The 18,202-nt window shown below is 34.5% G+C and overlaps 1 protein-coding gene across 2 annotated transcripts in view; it reads left to right on the top strand.

Annotated features, from left to right (window-relative positions):
* The window catches only part of CEP120 (centrosomal protein 120), a 107,407-nt gene that overhangs the window by 23,766 nt on the left and 65,439 nt on the right, over nucleotides 1-18,202 (top strand). For both annotated transcript variants that reach the window (XM_036740881.1, XM_036740882.1), the window contains 5 exons: nucleotides 1,340-1,488; nucleotides 3,624-3,821; nucleotides 12,563-12,790; nucleotides 14,446-14,662; nucleotides 16,487-16,664. In XM_036740881.1, the coding sequence (XP_036596776.1) occupies nucleotides 1,340-1,488; nucleotides 3,624-3,821; nucleotides 12,563-12,790; nucleotides 14,446-14,662; nucleotides 16,487-16,664 (970 nt within the window). The remainder of the gene's footprint in view (nucleotides 1-1,339; nucleotides 1,489-3,623; nucleotides 3,822-12,562; nucleotides 12,791-14,445; nucleotides 14,663-16,486; nucleotides 16,665-18,202) is intronic.

Here is an 18,202-nt window from a genome sequence, read left to right as displayed (position 1 = left end):
CAAAGATTTTATCATGGACATATGAATGGAAAAGAAGATGGGGAGGATGTCACATGACAAGAATGAGAGATAACTTAATGGTCAGTCTTTGTGCTCCATTGTTATCCTCTTGATAGAGGAAGGCCCCTAGCGCATTGTGGCAAACTTCTGGGAGGAAATAGGCAAGAATTGGGCAGGATGGGAAAGCATGAGTTACCTGTATATCACTGTAAGAAATACCACATCACAAGTCTGGTCCTCACGCGAGACTGTGCCTGTGATGTCTGATTGAAGACTTCAGTGCAAGACCAATGCAAGTGTACATTTTCTGTACAACCTGTGGTGTTAAAGAATTACCTAGAGCATTGAGAGATTAAATGACATGCCTAGGGTCACATGGCCAGTCCTGGCTTTAAACCTCTCTATCCATTTTGCTATGCTCCCTCTGGAATCATTGTTTTAATTGTATAGTGAAAATAGGACTTTTATCACTACAATTCAGGTCCATTACAATTTAAATAAACTTTTTATATACTGGCTTCGGGTATGAACTTTCATTATGATATTTCTATGAAAGGATGACAGCTTTTGAAATATTAGGCATATAATCCATTTGTATGTTGGGAATAGGTTATTGTCAAGATTTTAGAAACTATTTCCCAATTTTCTAGAAGGGCTCAATATAATTTTATTCATTTTACAAGTATTTTTGAGTACTCACTACGTGTAGGCCTCTGTTGATATATAAATGTGACTACATCTTTTCCTTAATGTAAAGATGAATCGTCCTAGCCTTTAAAGAATTTTAATAATACGATTAGACGGTTGAGACATTGAACAGAATAACTTAAATGCAGTGGAAAAAGATGTTTTGTAAGAGAGGTATAATTATGTGAGGTGAGAGGGAGAGAGTGCTTCTTACTTGGGGAAACAAGATTTGATGAGTTGGCATTTGAGTTGGGTCGTGTACAACTTTGGCGTCCTGGTGCACAAGCTCCCTTTAAGGACCTAGCTTCTTCTCATGGAGAATCCCTGTATACATGATAGTAACTGAGTCCATAACTCCTTGCTCCTGGTGGAGGTGGGAGGGAAAAGAGGCAACTCATTGTATAAGATACACATCATCCAGAGTGGCTCAACCGTGAAAAACCCATTTATCATGCCTTCATAATAAAGTGGTTTGGTAACAGCAGCAATTTGTCCTTTAAATAAAGGTACATGGTATTTGAGGAGGAGAAATTGATGAAAAACATTTACAACATGGTCACAATACTATAAAATTTTGAAAAAATAAGAACTTTTAAGAAATCTTTCAGCAGTGCTATAACAGAATTAAATCAATTATTTTCTCCATGTAAAGTGCCTATTGTGTTACCTGGAATTGATCCCAAGAAAATCGTAGCAGTCTTGAATGAAGAAGAAGGCTACCATCAGATTGGACCAGTAGAATATTGCAGAGACTTCTTTGTTATGTCAGTGACTATTGCATTTGCCACACAGTTGGAGCAGGTAAGATTTTTTTGCTGTGTGTGATTAGGGAACCTTTCATAAATTATTTGAAAGCACAAACTTAGTTTGTATAGTTATTTGTGCTAATACAGAATTAGCTTTGAAAGTTTTTTCTGTCATGAAGGGCTTTTTTTTAAAGGCAGTAGTGTATAATATACACAATAAATAGTTATACAATTATATAATACAATATTATATCAATATATTACATTAATTATTAGACATTAATATATAATCATATTGATAACATAGTAAACATTAACTAATGTAATTTTAAAGATCTGTAGTTCTGTCGTATATCTATAGATCTGTAATATCATGTATTTACATAGCGATATGTCTATATATCTTTAATCCCCAATTCTTGTTGTTATAACAGACAACAAGGGTACTCATCAATTGGGGAATTGTAAACATTACAGTTTATGAATGTGATGGAATATAGTACTGTAAGAAATGAGAAAAGGGATGCATTCAGAGAAACCTGGAAAGACTTGTGAGCAGAACAACTGATAATAATAATTACAACATTGGGAAGAAAAATAAATTTGAAAGATCAGTGCATTGACTGACCATGATTCCAGAGGTCTAGTGATGCAGCTTGCTACCCATTCGCTGACAGAGGACTGGGAAAGTTAATATGTGGATTGAGATATACCTTTCCACACATGGGCAATGCATGGATTTCTTTTGCTTAACTGTCCTTATGTTACTGTCCAAAGGTTATTTGCCTTTATTTTGAATGAGGGGGCAGGATTAGGGAATGAGAATGGAACTAGTGAGAGTAATGTCCACTCCCACCGAAAAAAAAGTAGAGAAACCCTCCAGTCTCCCTGCCCCTGGTGTCAGAGCCTCAGCCTTATTTTATCCTGAATTTATCTTATTTGTACATAGTTGTTTGCATGTTGTCTCCCCTCTTCTCCATTAGACTGTGAGCTCCTTGAGAGCAGGGACTATTTTTTGCCTTTCTTTGATTTTTTTTAGCAGTTAGGTGTCTGGCACATAGTAGATACTTAATAAATGCTACTTAGCAAACTGACTTGTCCTTTCTGGCCAGGCTTTTTTCCTATTTTGTTGACATTTCAGGCAGGCATGCACATGTGTGTGTGTGTGTGTATGTGTGCATGCTCGCACACGCATGCATATATACCATCTTTGGCTAAGTAAAGGCCTGTTTCTCTTTGGATTTTATGATCATTATTTGATCTGGTGCTATTTTTAGGTCTTTGACACAGTACTCATATGAGAATTGCATTCCTCTGTTACTGTTCACTTAGCCATCTTATAACTGCTCATTAAAATTTTTTTAAAATTGCATTATGTAACTATGTTCTGCCAAAATCTAGGTTTTATTGTCTTTGATAATTTTGTCCAAATTTTATAACCCATATTTCCATGTTGCTTTAAGGTTCATAAAGTGCTTTTTTCACACCAATAATATACATTCCGTTTTACAGAGAATAGTTAAATGATTTGCCCATGCTCATACCAATAGCGTTAGCCCTAGGCTTCAAACTCAAGGCTCTTGACTAGGTCAGCACTCTATACACTCAACCATACAGCTCCTTATCTGTATTATCTCTTAAAGCTCTTGGATACAATGATATGGTTGTACTTTAAAATTATGCCCGACAAGAATCCCATCATATTCTTAGGATATAATGTGGCAAGTAAGTTAACACTTTGAAAACTATCATCCATAGTATAAAGAAAATATCTTCAGGGAGAGAGGAAGGTTTAGTTTGCAGCTGTTAGCATTTCATATTCTTCCCTAAGGTTTTGAGAATTGGTTATGTTTCCTCCAGTAACCTGGATTTGGACCAATATTTTATATTTGACCTATGTATCTAATTTCAAGAATAGCATCAAAAGAACTTTCTTTATAATGTGAATCAGGAATCATTTGGATCTTTTTTTTTTAATTAAAAAATTATTTATAGGCTTTTAAAATTTTTGTGCTCTTGATAGAGATTAATGAAAAAGACTTGCATGATTTCCAGAACAAATATCTAAAGATATTTGTATTAGAAACTTGAAGGCAAATAGAGATTATATTTTGGGGGTTTGTATGAATTTTCACCACGAAAAAGATTATTTAGATAGTAATTTGGTTTTCTTTTTTTGTTAATTTATAGTTAATTCCATGTACAATGAAAATTCCGGAGAGACAACCTGAGTTTTTCTTTTATTATTCACTACTGGGAAATGATGTTACAAATGAGCCTTTCAATGACTTGATAAACCCGGATTTTGAGCCAGAGAGAGCATCTGTTCGAATACGTAGCAGTATTGAAGTACTTCGTATTTATCTTTCTCTTCATTCTAAACTACAGGTAAATGTTTCAGATTGATTTTATAAAGGATGTTTAACATATGGAGATGCTTGAATCTTTTATTTTTCTACTGTTTTAATTCCACAGTATGTCAGTGACTCTCATATTCTTTTTTTTGGACCGTCATGTTTATCATTCTTTTTATAAAACTATGTCTGATCTACAGAAGGGGGTGAGAGCATATCTCATATCCCTGTAGCCAGTAGTTTCTGGCATGGGGCAATGACTCTTTTCAGTAACCTTTATCCTAGGCAAGGCTGTAGGGATTTTGTAGCATTTACAGACTAAATGATAGTTGTTTCCATTTTATATAGAGTAGGTCGCCACTTTGACCAAGTCTTCAAAAATAAGGCATATGGTTTTGTTTCAGTAAGCATTATCCTATTCTTGTTATTTTCCTTCGGTTGTCCTTTTAAAGCTGTTACATGTTACTGGGGAAAACTTAAGTTTTGGAAATGATTAAAGGGATTTTTTCTTCTACATTTTTTTTTTTGCAGGGGGGAAGGCAGGGCAATTGGGGTTAAGTGACTTGCCCAAGGTCACATAACTAGTAAGTGTGTCAAGTGTCTGAGGCTGGATTTGAACTCAAGTCCTCCTGACTCCAGGGTCGGTGCTCTGCTCACTGTGCCACCTAGCTGCCCCAAAAGGGATTTTTTTCTTAAAGAAATAAGACAAACAAAGATTGTTTTAGACATTGAAATTTTCTTTTCCCAACATTTAATTGTAGTTACTCTTTTTGTCACTATTTTATTTTGCCCATTACATCTTTAGACCATTTGTTGATTTAGTGGTAAATAAATTATTATTCTTTTGTAACAAAGAAACTAAGTAGTAATAGAATCAAAAATGGAACCCACAGGTTATGTTCTTCTAAATTTAATTCGCATTGAACTATCAGTATTTTAATCTTTATTGCATCTCTGTTCTGTGCATGGCACTGTGCCCCTGCAATGTCGATTACAGAAGACTATGAGACAGTCTCAGACATCAGCTTACAGTGTTGTTGAAGAGATCAAGTACATCAAATAGTTTAAAGAATACAATGCAATATACGAGTTGTTATTAGAAGTGAATGAAAAATCTTTTGGATCATATGCCCTACAAGATAGAAAAATAGGTATTTTCTTCAGTCCTCACAGTCTCTCAAACCTCTTCAAAATAGGAATTGTGTGACAGATTTGTGTAAGCAATTTCATCTGTCTCTATGGTCAGGGACTCTAAGAACCCCAGACAAGGTAGCAACTTGATGAACTAGCAACAGAGAAGGCTAATCCCTGATTAGCCTAATGTACTCTCTCAGCAACCTCTCCCCACTTCTCCTGTGGCTATGACAATGGACCATGAACTTGTAAGTTAATTCAACTCTATACTCTTGATACCCACCAACCCCGCCCCTTCCACCCCCAACTGTTCCCAATTCCACTTATATCTGAATGACAGAAACTTGCTCAGGCTGCAGTAGCAATGGAGAAGGGTCGTTCTCTGTGCTACAACAGAACTCTGCCAAAGAACAGAGGAATAGAGGGAACTGGGGTAGCACACCATGTGTATGCAGCTATGCGTCAGTCCATTAGATCTAAAGAAAGAGCTCACTATCCAGCTGGGACCATTTCTGTTCCCCCAGAAGTCATTTGGGGCAGATGCGTAGGCTGGTGAACCATATATGAATTGCCCAGCATGGGAGGAGAGTGAGACATCTTTGAGATCTATCTCCCAGGGAATCTGCCATCAAAGGGGAAGGAGTTAGAAAGTGAACAGTAGGAGAAAATGAAGAAAAAAGACTGAAATTACAAAAGATCTAAGGAGGAAGAAAACCCAGAAACCTTGAGCACAAGCAGATAAACCAGTAGAGAAGATAATTAGTAAGAGGTGGGAAAATGGCCTCTGGATCCTGGAGATTCCTTGATCTTCAGATTAGTGAAATGTGTTTCAGGCATGTATGAATAATTATAAAGGAAAGTAAATCAATGCTTGATGAGGCAGAGGATCCTGATCCAAGAAGAGACTATAGAACCACAGCATACTGTTCCTGGATGGTTTGAAAGAGAAGAATTTTGAAAAGAGAGTTTATGGCTGGCACAGCCCAGAGATAATTTGCAGAATAGAAAAACTTGAATCCTTGGTGGTTGGTCTCACCAAAGAAACAAAAGGGAGAAAAACTGATTGAGAATGCAAATACATATAACTAAAGGACAGTCTGGAAAAAAGAGAAACAAAAACAATAACATTAAAAGAAAACATGATTTCCATTCAAGCAGTTGAAGAAAGGATATATAGAAACAATTTATTGTAGGGCTCTCAGAAGAACATTACAAGTTTGGAACACCATAATGCAAGAAATAATTCAGGAAAATTGCTCACATCTGAATGTGGAAAACAAAGTGCCAGTCAAAAGAGTCCACAAAGGAGTCTTCCTCCAGAAGAAGACACACAAACTGGTGCTGCAGACTCCAACATACATCGTGGTTAAATTAAATAATTGCATTGATAGACAATAAATTCTGCAAACAACTAGGAAAAAAGACCTTCAGAAATAAAGGAAAGGTGATTCAAATAAAACAAGACTATTCTGCACTTACCAGAAACTGTAGGAGGGAATTTAATAATTTATTTCAAAGGAGCAAACCAAGGTCAATGCAGCAAATCTGAGCCCAGTCATTAATGAAAATAGATGGGTATTTTTTAAGGGTATTCTAAATATTCCTAGAACAAAATCCATACCTGAAGAAATTTATTTGCTTTTGAAACATTCCAGACAACAGAAACAAAAGAATGGTAAACAAATACAAAAACAACAAAATAACAACAGAGATCATAAAGATATTTAATAATGAGAATGATAACTCGTATTTATATATCTACTGAGTGCCAGGCAGCATACTAAGTTCTCTACAAATATTACTTGATTTGATCCTTGCAGCAACTGTGAAGAGGTAGGTACTCTCATTATCTCCATTTTACAGTTGAGAAAACTAAGGCAAATAGAGATAAGTGACTCTCTTGGTCACACAGCTAGTGTCTGAGGCTAGACTCAAACTAAGGTCTTCTTAAGGTCCAAAATTCTATCTACCATACCACCTAGAGTGTCAAGGGTGAAAGCAGAAGTCAGAAGTGATGGTGGAGAAAAACAGTCCTGAAACATCATCCATTAAATCTAGTTGTGAATCAAAGTGGTTTTGTTTTGTTATGTCTTTTTTTTATGTTCCTAAATTACTTAATGGGAGGGTGCATAAAAGGGGAGAAGAGAGGAAGAAGATAGAGGGAATTATGTGATGTACCTTAATCAAGTCAGAGGCTCACGATGAAGAGAAAATTAACTCCTGTGATGTCTAAGGAAGAAGATAAACTCCCAGAGATGAGACAAAGGGGCTAAGAGAGAGATTGAAAAAGGGGAAGAAATCTTGCTTCAGTGGTGGGAGGAAATACTACTGATGAATGCTCAAATGGGAAAAGAGAGAGATACATTCTGTAAAGGGAAATTGGGAATTCACAATGGCTATAATCTACAGGGATTTGATGTTTAGAGAGACCAGGAAAGGGAATCAGAGCTCTTGGGGGCAAGGGACATCCAGAAGAGTAGGAGGGTATGGACTCAAGGAAGAGATTATGAGGACAATAATGAGCTGTACAACCAGGAACATAGGAAGGTTCTTACCTTGGGGCAGCATCTTCTATGTCACCTGCAGGAATTGATATTTCTAAGAATGAGACAACAGAAAAGGAACCAGGGACAAGAACTACAAGATGATAAATTATTTAGAAGAAAGAACCCAAAATAGGTACCCTAGAAGTTTAATTCCATGAGTAATACAGAAAGGACTAAATTAGTAAGGGACAGAAGTAGAATAGAAAGGGAAGATAAATAATGAAAAGAATGAGAGAAAGAAATTTATTTTTTACAAAAAGGCACAGAAAATTAAATCTTAAACTAATAAAAGAAGTTGAAGAGGAGAGAAAGGAAGATTTTTTTTGACAACTAAGGGGAACAAAAGACAAAATAAATATCTAAATAAAAGTAAGAAAAAAACTAATAAGCAAAATTTCAAAACTAGGGAAAGGAATAACAGATGGAAGGGGAAGTATTTGAGGGTGAGGTGAAAAGAATCAATCAGAATAGAGTTCTTAAAATAGCTTAAGTTAAAATAACTGAAGAGGTATAATGCTCTCTTTATAGAGGAAGGGGGGAAAATTATAGAAACAAATGGAGGAAAATATAAGTGTCTCATAACTTTAAATGTTAATTGATTAATAATCTAATAAAAAGAAAAAGAATGACTGGATGAGAAAATAAAACTCTACAGTCTGGTGTTTACAAGAAATGCATTTAGAAAACCAAGACATATATAGAATGAAACTGAGGGGTCAGAATAACTTTACTATATAACAAGTAAGTCCAGAAAAGCATTAGTTAAAAGCAAAGTAAAAACAAACATTCATAATCTAAAATGGGATAAACAAGGGAACCACATTCTGCTGGAAAGGAACTGTAGACAATAAAGTAATATCAATGTTAAATTTATATCTTCCAAATGCCTTAGCATCTAAATTTGTAAAGGAAACATTAATTGAATTACAAGAAGACATAGTTAGTAATAGTGATAGGAGATTTCAGTGTCCTTATCTTAGTTTTGGATAAGTCTAACAGATAAACAAGAGGGAAAATATAGAACTGAGCAAATTGGCTGGAGAGCTACATAACTTTATGGTGTTTTCTAAATGAGGTTGCTGAAGAATATTTTTACCACCACACAAAAATTTTACAGAAATTGACCATGTACTTAGGGCACACAGATATGTTGCCAGCAATGTGAAAAAGCAGAAGTAACAAATACAACTGTTTAGACTAAAATGTAATAAAAATATTAATTCAGGGACCACAAACAAAAGACAGACCCAAATAAGATTTAACAATGAAATCCTAGATGCAGTACTGTTGTACTACAAGAAATTAAGAGCAAGATGCTGTCAGAAAAACCTAGGAAGACTCACATGGGTTGATGCAAAGTGAAGTGTAATGGGTACAAAATAACAGCAATGTTGTAGGATGATCAGCTATGAATGACTTAGCTATTTTCAGCAATATAACAATCCATGACAACTCTGAAAGACAGGATGAAAAGTGCTCTCTATCCCCAGAGAAAGAGATGATGGTGTCTGAATAAAGGTCGAAGCAGCTTTTGGTTGGGTTTTTTTTTTTCCTACTTCATTTTTCTTGAGTTTTTTTTTTTACCCATGTTTTCTTTCACAGCATGACTATTATGGATATGTTTTGCATGACTATTGACATATATAACCTATGTGGAGTTGCTTGCCTTCTTAATGGGGGGAGGTGGAGGGAGGAAGGGAGAAAATTTGGAACTCAGAGTTTTAAAAACAGATGTTTAATATTGTTGTTTACATGTAACTGGGGAAAAATTAAATACTAAATAAATACAAAAAAAACCCCCAAAACAATGAAATACTAAATAATGAAACAAGTCAAAGGACAAATTGCAGAAACAACATAACAAAATTTCTGGGATGCAACCAAAATAGTCCTCAGGGGAAAATCATGTCCCTCCCAATATACACTAAATAGTTAAAGAAAGGGTTAATGAAGACAAAATTAATTTTTTTAAAAAATGTACAGATCTAGAAAATAAACATACATTAAAAATTAGAGGAGAAATAAACTAAAAACAAAAAACTGTAGAAATAAGTAAAACTGAAAATTTTCTTTGAGAAGAACAATAAACTGATAAATCTTTAGCCAATTTGATTAAAAAGAAGGCAGGAAATCAAATCAACAAAGTAGCAAATGAACAAGTTTTTGTTGTGAATTACAACAAAACCAGAAGAAGTAAAAGGAATAAACAGAACCTATTAAACACAGTTACATGCTAATGAAACAGAACACAAAAAAATTGATTACTTAAAAAAAAATTCTAAAATACTCATCCACATAGAAGACCAAATAGATATCTTAAATAACCCAATCTCAGGAAAGGAGATAGAACAAGCTCTAACAGACTGAAGGAGGTGCCTCAGGGGAGGAGGGGAGACTCCTGGGCCTGATGGATTCAACAGGACAATTCTGTATCAGACTTAAGGAACAATTAGCACAAAGGAGAATTCTATCAGACTTAAGGAACAATTAGTACCAGTACAACATGAATTATTCACAAATATTGAAGGGAAAAGGGAACAAGCACTCATCAAGCACTAATATGTACCAGTCACTGTGCTAAGCTCTTTACAGATATTATCTGATTTGAGCCTCACAACAACCCTATAGGGGAGGTGTTATTACGATCCCTGTTTTACAGTTGAGGGATCTGAGGCAGACAGCAAAATGACTTCCCAGAGTCACATAGCTCGTTAGTGTCTAAGGCTGGATTTGAATCCAAGTCTTTCTGACCCCAGATCCAGCATTTATATCCACTGTGCCATCTCATACCTTACCAAATTCATTTTATAAGAAAAATATAGTTCTAATATCTAAACCAGGGAAGGAAAAAGCACAGAGAACTACAGACCATTAATATTAATGAATATTGATTCATAAATTGTAAATAAAATCCTGTTGTAAAATACAGTGATTCATCAATAAATTATTAGTCATAACCATGTTGGATTTATTCTAAGGATGGTATTTCAACATTAGTAAAAACAGTCAACATAATTACGTTAAAATATGCAAAACCATATGATTATCTCAATGGATATAGAAAATGTCTGCCGAAGTACAAAACTTTTATACTTGAAACAAAATCAGAAACAATGGAACTTTATAACCCAGATATCCATAAACCAGAAAACAAAATCACTTAGGTAAAACTCCCTATTTGGTAAATACTACTGAGAAATGTGGAGAGTAATCTGGTAGAAATTAGGCTTAGATCAATATCTTATACCGTCTTCCACAATGGATTCAAGGTGGATATCCCTTAAGTCATTGGAAGGAAATGTATTCTTAATCAAACAACTTTGGTTACATGAAACTGAAAGCTTCTACAGAAACAAAATTATCTATCATATTTAGGGGGAAAAAAGCAGTCAAATGGGGGGAAAAATCTTTGTATCAAATTTATCTGATCAGGTTTTGGTATCTAAGATATACAGACAATAAACATATACATTTTGGTCACACACAATTCCCAATAGAGAAATGGTCAAGGATGTGAACAAACAGTTCTCCAAAGAAAATTTGCAGACTACAGTGACGAAAATCTCTGTACTCTTTGACTAAGATTCCACTACCAAGCTTATACCCCAACGAGGCTTGATAAGAAGTCCTTTCATTCACTGAAATATTTATAGTAGCACTTTTTTCTGGTAGCAAAGAGTTGGACACAAAGCAGATGCTTGTCAATTGAGGAATAACTAAATAAATTGTGGCACTTGAGTGCAATGGAATATTTATTCTCTGCTATAAGAAATGATGAATATGATGAATACTTAAAAGCATAGCAAGATCTACATGAACTGATGCAGAATGAAGTAAACAAAGTAAATAAAAGAATATTACAATAACTATAATAATATAAATGGAAAGAATAGCAAAAGTAAATGATGCAAAATTATAAAGAACAAATTGTCTTAAAAGAAGAGATACATATCTTTAGACTTTTTTGATCATGATGATTTTTTTCTTTTTTGTCTCAAAATGTACTATTTGTTATATTGGGATAGTCCTCTGGGAGGGAAGAGAAGGAGATGTTGGAGGAAATTATGATGACATAAAAATATCAATTAAGTTTTAAAAAGAAGTGAATGAGACAGATTTCTCATATAAAATCTTTCTCGTTATTTCATAGACTCCTACAACAAAGTGGTAAGTTAAATGTAGTACCAAAATATAAACAACAAATGTAATTTTAAAAAATATTTGAATATGTAATGTCTTCTCTTTTTTCCCCTCCCCCCCTAATATTTGTCTTATGTACAGTATTGGCTTGTTATTTCTAGAATTAAATTAGAAGCCTGTTAGGCTCTATTTATCTGTTTTTATAATCTGTCATTATTTAGTCATTTTCTGTTTGAAGAATGTCACACATTTTATTTTAGTTATTGAAAGTTTATAATCATGTGACATTTTTCATGTTAATACCTGTTGATCATCTAGTTTCATATATTTCATCAATAATCATTTCTTGTTTTTCTTCTGAAGATAAAGTACTTTAGACCTCATTTTTTTATGCTCATTTGGAATATTTTTCTCTTTATTACACTGTTGATTGTCTTTAAGAAGGAGCATCTATAAATCTTTTATTTAATATATAACCTGCATCTTAATTCATTATAGCCATTTTGATTTTATTTTACTATTCTGTTTTCTTAAAACCCTAATTCTAAGACTGTATTTTAAGGAAAATAACATTCAATTGTTGATCAATATAGTGATATCGATATATATCAATAGCGATAAAGCAATTTAGCAAATCAGTATCTGAGACCTGGTTTTTTAATGTGGGTGGAAGACTTTCTAAAAAGATATAGAAATGAAAAATAAAATAATTTACTAATAACTTTGTATGATCGCTACTTTTTTCAAAACCTCATGTATAGATCTCTTTAAATTTAGTTAATATTTATTGCATGGCTGTGACCTTGTGGAAGTATATAACATTAAATGGACCCCTTTGGGGGAGTACTATTATATTTTTATCGTATTAAATTTAAAATATTTTTAGTGAGTTGTGGGAGATGGAGAGGGAAAAGCATTTTTGAAGATTCATTTTAGAGAATTCTTCTTACATAAGATTCATCTATGCTGTGGAGACCAGTCACTTGGAAGCACAGAAATTCCACTAACTGGATTATTGAAGAAAGGAAGTACAGACATCAACCAGCGCCCTGTAGCAGTTGAAGGTGCTTTTACCCTTGACCCACCAAACAGAGCCAAACAAAAACTTCCCCCTATTCCACTGGAATTGGCACCAACTGTAGGAGTATCTGTGGCTTTACAAAGAGAAGGCATAAATGCCCAGGCAAGTATAGCTTTTATCTCCTCCTCTCATAATTTCTCTTCCTTTCCCCCCGTAGTTAGAATGGACTTTCTCCTCACCTCTAACCTCTTTTCCATGTAGGTGTACCTCAAGCATTACCTTCCACTTGAACTTTTTCCTTATTTCTCCCTCTTTCTCCACAGTTGCTCCTATCCTCCCTCCCAGACTAACTTGTAAGACTTTGTATTTATTCTCTTCATATTTATTCTTTTTACTTAGATGTGTACTTGATGTCTCTCCCATTAGAATAGAAGCTCATTGCATAGATTATTTCATTCTTTCTGTGTTCCTAGCATCTAACATAGTACCTAGCACATAGTAGGTGCTTAATAAATGCTTATTTATTGATGCCTTCAGTTATTTTGCTTAGTATATTTTATTATATATAAACATTTAAATTAATCTAACTAGTTTACATTGCAACATAAATATGAGCCTAAAACTGTTATTCTAAGGTATTGGCCCAAGTTGTATTATTTCCTCTAAAATAATGTTTGATTTGGCTTCCTGAAAAGATTGTATGACTCCTAACCCCAGGTGATGTCAATTTTGATCGGAGAATTCTTTTTTTTCCCTCTAGGAATTCTTAGTGAAGTTTCATTTCTGTTGGTTCCTCATTTTTAGTGATTTTGACGGGAAGGAAAATTTTCTGTTGAGAGAATATATTCCATAAATTCTGGAAGCTGTGATGCTTGGGAGTGAGCCTAGAATTATTAAGAGAAGTTAAATCCACTTTGGCAGAGTCCTATAATGAGGCACTGTTAGTATTTTACTATGACTGATATGGCCTATTGACAGACACTATATAAGCTTTTATACATCCTAAATTCATTGATAGGGTAGCTAGGTGGCTCAGTGGATAGAGCACTGGGTTTGGAATCAGGAAGACTCATCTTCTGGAATTCAAATCCTGCCTCATATACTAGCTATGTGACCCTGGACAAGTCACTTAATCCTGTTTGCCTCAGTTTCCTCATCTGCAAAATGAGCTGAATTAGGAAATGGCAAACCACTATAGTATATCTGCTAAGAAAATCACAAATGGGACTAGAGAGAGTTGGACACAAATGAAAAAAATGATTTAATAACAAAAAACACGCTATATGGTAGTTGCATTGGCATCTTATCTTCTTTTAGCAATTGGTTCTTTGCAGACTGATTAGTAAAGGCAGGAGAAGTAATATATGAACTTGAGAAGATTGCTGGGGAAATAATAGAAGAAAGAAGAAAAGAGAAATAGAATACAAGGAAAGAAAGTATAATCCTCTCGGCATCCTTTCTCTCACTTGGTAGCCTTTCAAGGATAATTACCATTCATTCACAGCCAAGGGTAACCTCCTTCCCAGAGGTCCCCCTAAGTAAACCATTCTACTAATTAAAGTATACTATTCTCCTAAATTATTTTGCCTTCCCCACTAGAAATACTTTGGCACTCTAAATATCAGAATCCTTTTTGTTTGCCATCTCTTTTTCTGGTCCTAGAGTGTCTAAGAAATTGTGAACAAAAATAATTTGGGAAGATCTAAAATGGAAAAAATAATTTAGGAAGAATTAGAATGATGAAAATGATGTTGCCCTTTTTAAAAGCCGCCTCAGATTTGCATGGATTTTCAAATTTCACTCTCTAAATTATTTAGCCTTTAGTTGAATTCAAGTCCCAATGTGAGAAAGAGCAATCAAAGAAGAGAGCTTTAACGCCTATACAGGAGAAGCCATTGGCTGAAGAGAAATCACCAACTCCTCAATCGCCTGTTCAGCTTCAGAATCACCAGTCACCACCAACTAAAGACGATGCAACAGAAAGTGAAGTAGAAAGTTTACAGTATGACAAGGATACAAAAGTAAATCAAAAGAGTAAGCTGTTTTTTTTAGTAACTTTATCACATTTCCAAGTAATGTAACTTCTAAAGTTCAGAAGGTTTTTATACATTCAAAATTAAAATTGTATTTTATTGTTTTAAAATAATTGAGGATTGAAAATATCTATTTTAACCAGTCTTCTAGGTGAAAATTTTTAAATAATTCAGTTCAACAAACTAAGCATCTACTACTATGAGCAAGGTGCTGTGGTATGCCTTGCACATAGGAAATGAATTTTTAAAAAAATTCAATGCATTTGTAAAATAGAATTTGCTTCAAACCAAAAAAATGTATTGTGAATTAGGAATTAAGCGATTTTTTGGAATCCTCATCTAGTTATACAGTTTTATAGTGATGACTGATTCTTCATGCCAAATACTCTTTTAATTCCTTACATATTCCTCTAATCTTTGACCATTAAATTGAGAGAAAGTGCCTGAAACTTGCATCTGATTTTTCATTTGTTGTGATTTACTTTGGATCAACAAATGTTTATTAAGCAGTTAGTATATTTCAAAGTGAGAGGCAGAATAAGGTCAGGCTTGAAAACAGGAAGACCTGAGTACATGTTCTCTCTCTGATACTAACTGGTTGTGTGATTCTGAACAAGTAATTATCAGTGTTGTAAGCAATTTTCTAAGACTATAACTTGCAGAATGGCTGCTTATCTTTATGGGTAGAGGAAGTTTTTTCACCACTAATTTTCTACACTGATGGATGTGGACCAAACATTAAAAAAAGGCAGAATGAAGCCTAACAACTTTCAGGACACAGTAGTGAGAACTAAGGAAATTCTTTCTTTTTTTTTATTAATTAATTTATTTCTTTTAGTTTACAACACTCAATTCCACTAGTTTTTGAGTTCCAAGTTTTCTCCCCGTCCCTCTCCTCCACCTCCCCCCCAAGACGGCATGTAATCTGATACAGGTTCTACATATACCTTCACATTAAACTTATTTTCCCAATAATCAAGTTGTAAAGAAGAAATATAAGCAATGAAATGAACTATGAACAAAACCAAAAATAAAATAAAATTTTAAAAAAGAGAGGGCAAATAGTTTGCTTCAATCTGCATTCAGATTTTGTAATTCTTTCTCTGGGTGTGGATAATCTTTTCCATCATGAGTCTTTCGGAGCTGTCTTAGAATCTTTCATTGTTGAGAAGAGCCAAGTCTATTAGTTACTCATCACAGAAGCAGTGTGTCCATGGCTGTGTAGAATATTCTCCTGGTTCTGTTCTCTTCACTCATCATTAGATCATATAAGACCCTTAAGAAAATTATTTCAAAAGAGTTATTTCCTATCTGTCCCCAGATGAGCCAAACAACATATTTTCATAGTATTTTTTATATCCACAATACATTCTAAAGATAATGTTAATCTTAGTGTAGAAAAGCTTCCTGCCAATGCTACATACGTTTAAGGATTCAGAGTGATGAATGTGCTTTAACTGGTTCTTACAGTAAATTGTACTTTTTGTACAATATGTCTTATAAAATATTTTCTTGGTAATGGAAGACTGAGTTAAGGTTAACGTCTTTCTCTTCATTTTGGTAGGTAGGATAGTCAATTAAAATACTTGAGTAGGAGTTTAGAGACCTAGATTGTTCAATTGAACCTTGACTAACCTTGAAACTGGTAACTTTGATCAAGTCACTCAAAACATTTTTGTGTTCCTGTTTCCTCCTTTTCAAAATGGGAATGAGAATATTCCAATTCTCTAGCTAAGGATAAATGAAGTGATCTTTTTGAAATGAGTTGAACACCTTTGTGAAACTTTTACTGAAATTTCAACTTTTGTTATTGTGTTCATGTCAGCCTTGAATTCACCTACATCAGTTTCTCAAGCCCATCTGGTGACAACATCCAGTGCCTCTGAGATTACTTCAGGACAAAAGATTGCTGTCCCAGCATCATCACATCATTTTTGCTTTTCAATAGATTTAAGGAGTATCCATGACCTAGAAGTTGATTTTCCAGTGAATTGTATGTTAAGGTATGGTTTAATCTTGTTTTAGACACTTTTAAAAGGAGTCGTGCCTCTTAATTTCTTTTGAGGAGTTAAGAGAATACAAAAGGCATGAAATTTTCACTTTAAAAAATTTCTTTGCTAAAAAGAGGAGAATTTTATTTTTGAAAGGAGGACTATATTTTTGAGTATATAGTCTTATTTAGGTTAGCAATATCAAGGTAATATTTTCTTTATTTTTGTTTTGGTATTACATTGTTTTAAAGGATTTGAACTGAATTTTAAGGTTTCTAGAGAGCCTATCTATTTATTTATCAGAGCTCTGAGATCTTACTATTGCCAAATGCCATAAAGTGCAGGGTATTTTGTAAATAAGCAATGCATGAACATTCTAGTGACCTCTAGGATATAATTTCAGTTTCTTAGAGGATACCGATCAGAATTCTCAATATGTTATTCAGAAATCAAAAATAAACTAATTACAAAACTAAGCAAATATACAGGAAGTTCTTCTGACTTTGAATGTTTCCTTTGTTCTATGATGGATCCACATTATGGATCCAGCTTATTTTCCTTCAGAACTCAGTAGCTTTTGGCCTCTAAAATGTTGCCTTGTTCTGTGCAACTGCTCCTACTGCCTGAACAAGAACCTTCCTCAGAAAGGAAATAAGAGTTTTTGATTCAATTAAATAAGCATTTGTTAGGTCTCTGTTAAGTGCAAGGCACTGTAATAGGCACTGGAGACACGGAAGTGAGAAAACACAAAGAGCTTACAGGTTATGCTGGTATAGAAACATGAACATAAGTCTGATGCAGTGTTGAAAGTGATCTGGGCATAGTAGAGATCCAGAGAAAGGTCGTTTTAGAAATCAGGTACAGCATCATGAAGGAGATAGCTCATGAGCTGGCGTGTGAAGGAAAAGGAAGATTATAGCTGGTGTGGATGTGGAGGGAGCACATTCTAGGGGTAGATGATGGCCAGCCTGCATGGCTGCAAAAGGGGGAGAGGGGAGGTAGGCCTCGGGAACATGTACATTCATCATGTTTGGCTGGAGCAAGAACTACCTGAAGGAGAGTAGAAAGAAATAAGGCTAGAAAGGCACCGAGGATTTTGGTCTAGTCTTTTCTTCTACAGATGAAGAAACTGAAGCCCAGAAATGTAATAGGATTTGCCCAAGGTCACACAGAGAGTGGGAGAGCAAGGATTCAGTCCTCAGTCTGTTGACTCCAAACCTGTGTTCTTTTCATACATGATCCTTTCTGTATATGCCACCCACCTCCATGGTTTGAAGCTTTGTAAAAGATAAGACAACGGCAGAATAATGGGTTTATATTTTATACACAGTGGAGAGTCACTGAAGGTTTTTGAGAGGGGGAGGGACTCCTCAAAACTATGCAAAGAGATTTTTTTTAGCAGCTACTTGGGAAAGTGTGTGAAAGGATGGTTTGGTGAGGAAAAAAAAAGACTGGAGGCCACATGATTTAGCACGTTTTTTCATATGACTACAGATAGCTTTGATTTCTTCTGAAAACTACCTGTTTATATCCTTTTACCATTTATCAAT

Source organism: Trichosurus vulpecula, chromosome 1, assembly GCF_011100635.1.
Source record: "Trichosurus vulpecula isolate mTriVul1 chromosome 1, mTriVul1.pri, whole genome shotgun sequence".
In the NCBI taxonomy this organism is placed as follows: Eukaryota; Metazoa; Chordata; class Mammalia; order Diprotodontia; family Phalangeridae; genus Trichosurus; species Trichosurus vulpecula.
The sequence above is the reverse complement of the archived record's forward strand: the minus strand, read 5'-3'. Positions and strand labels throughout refer to the sequence as shown.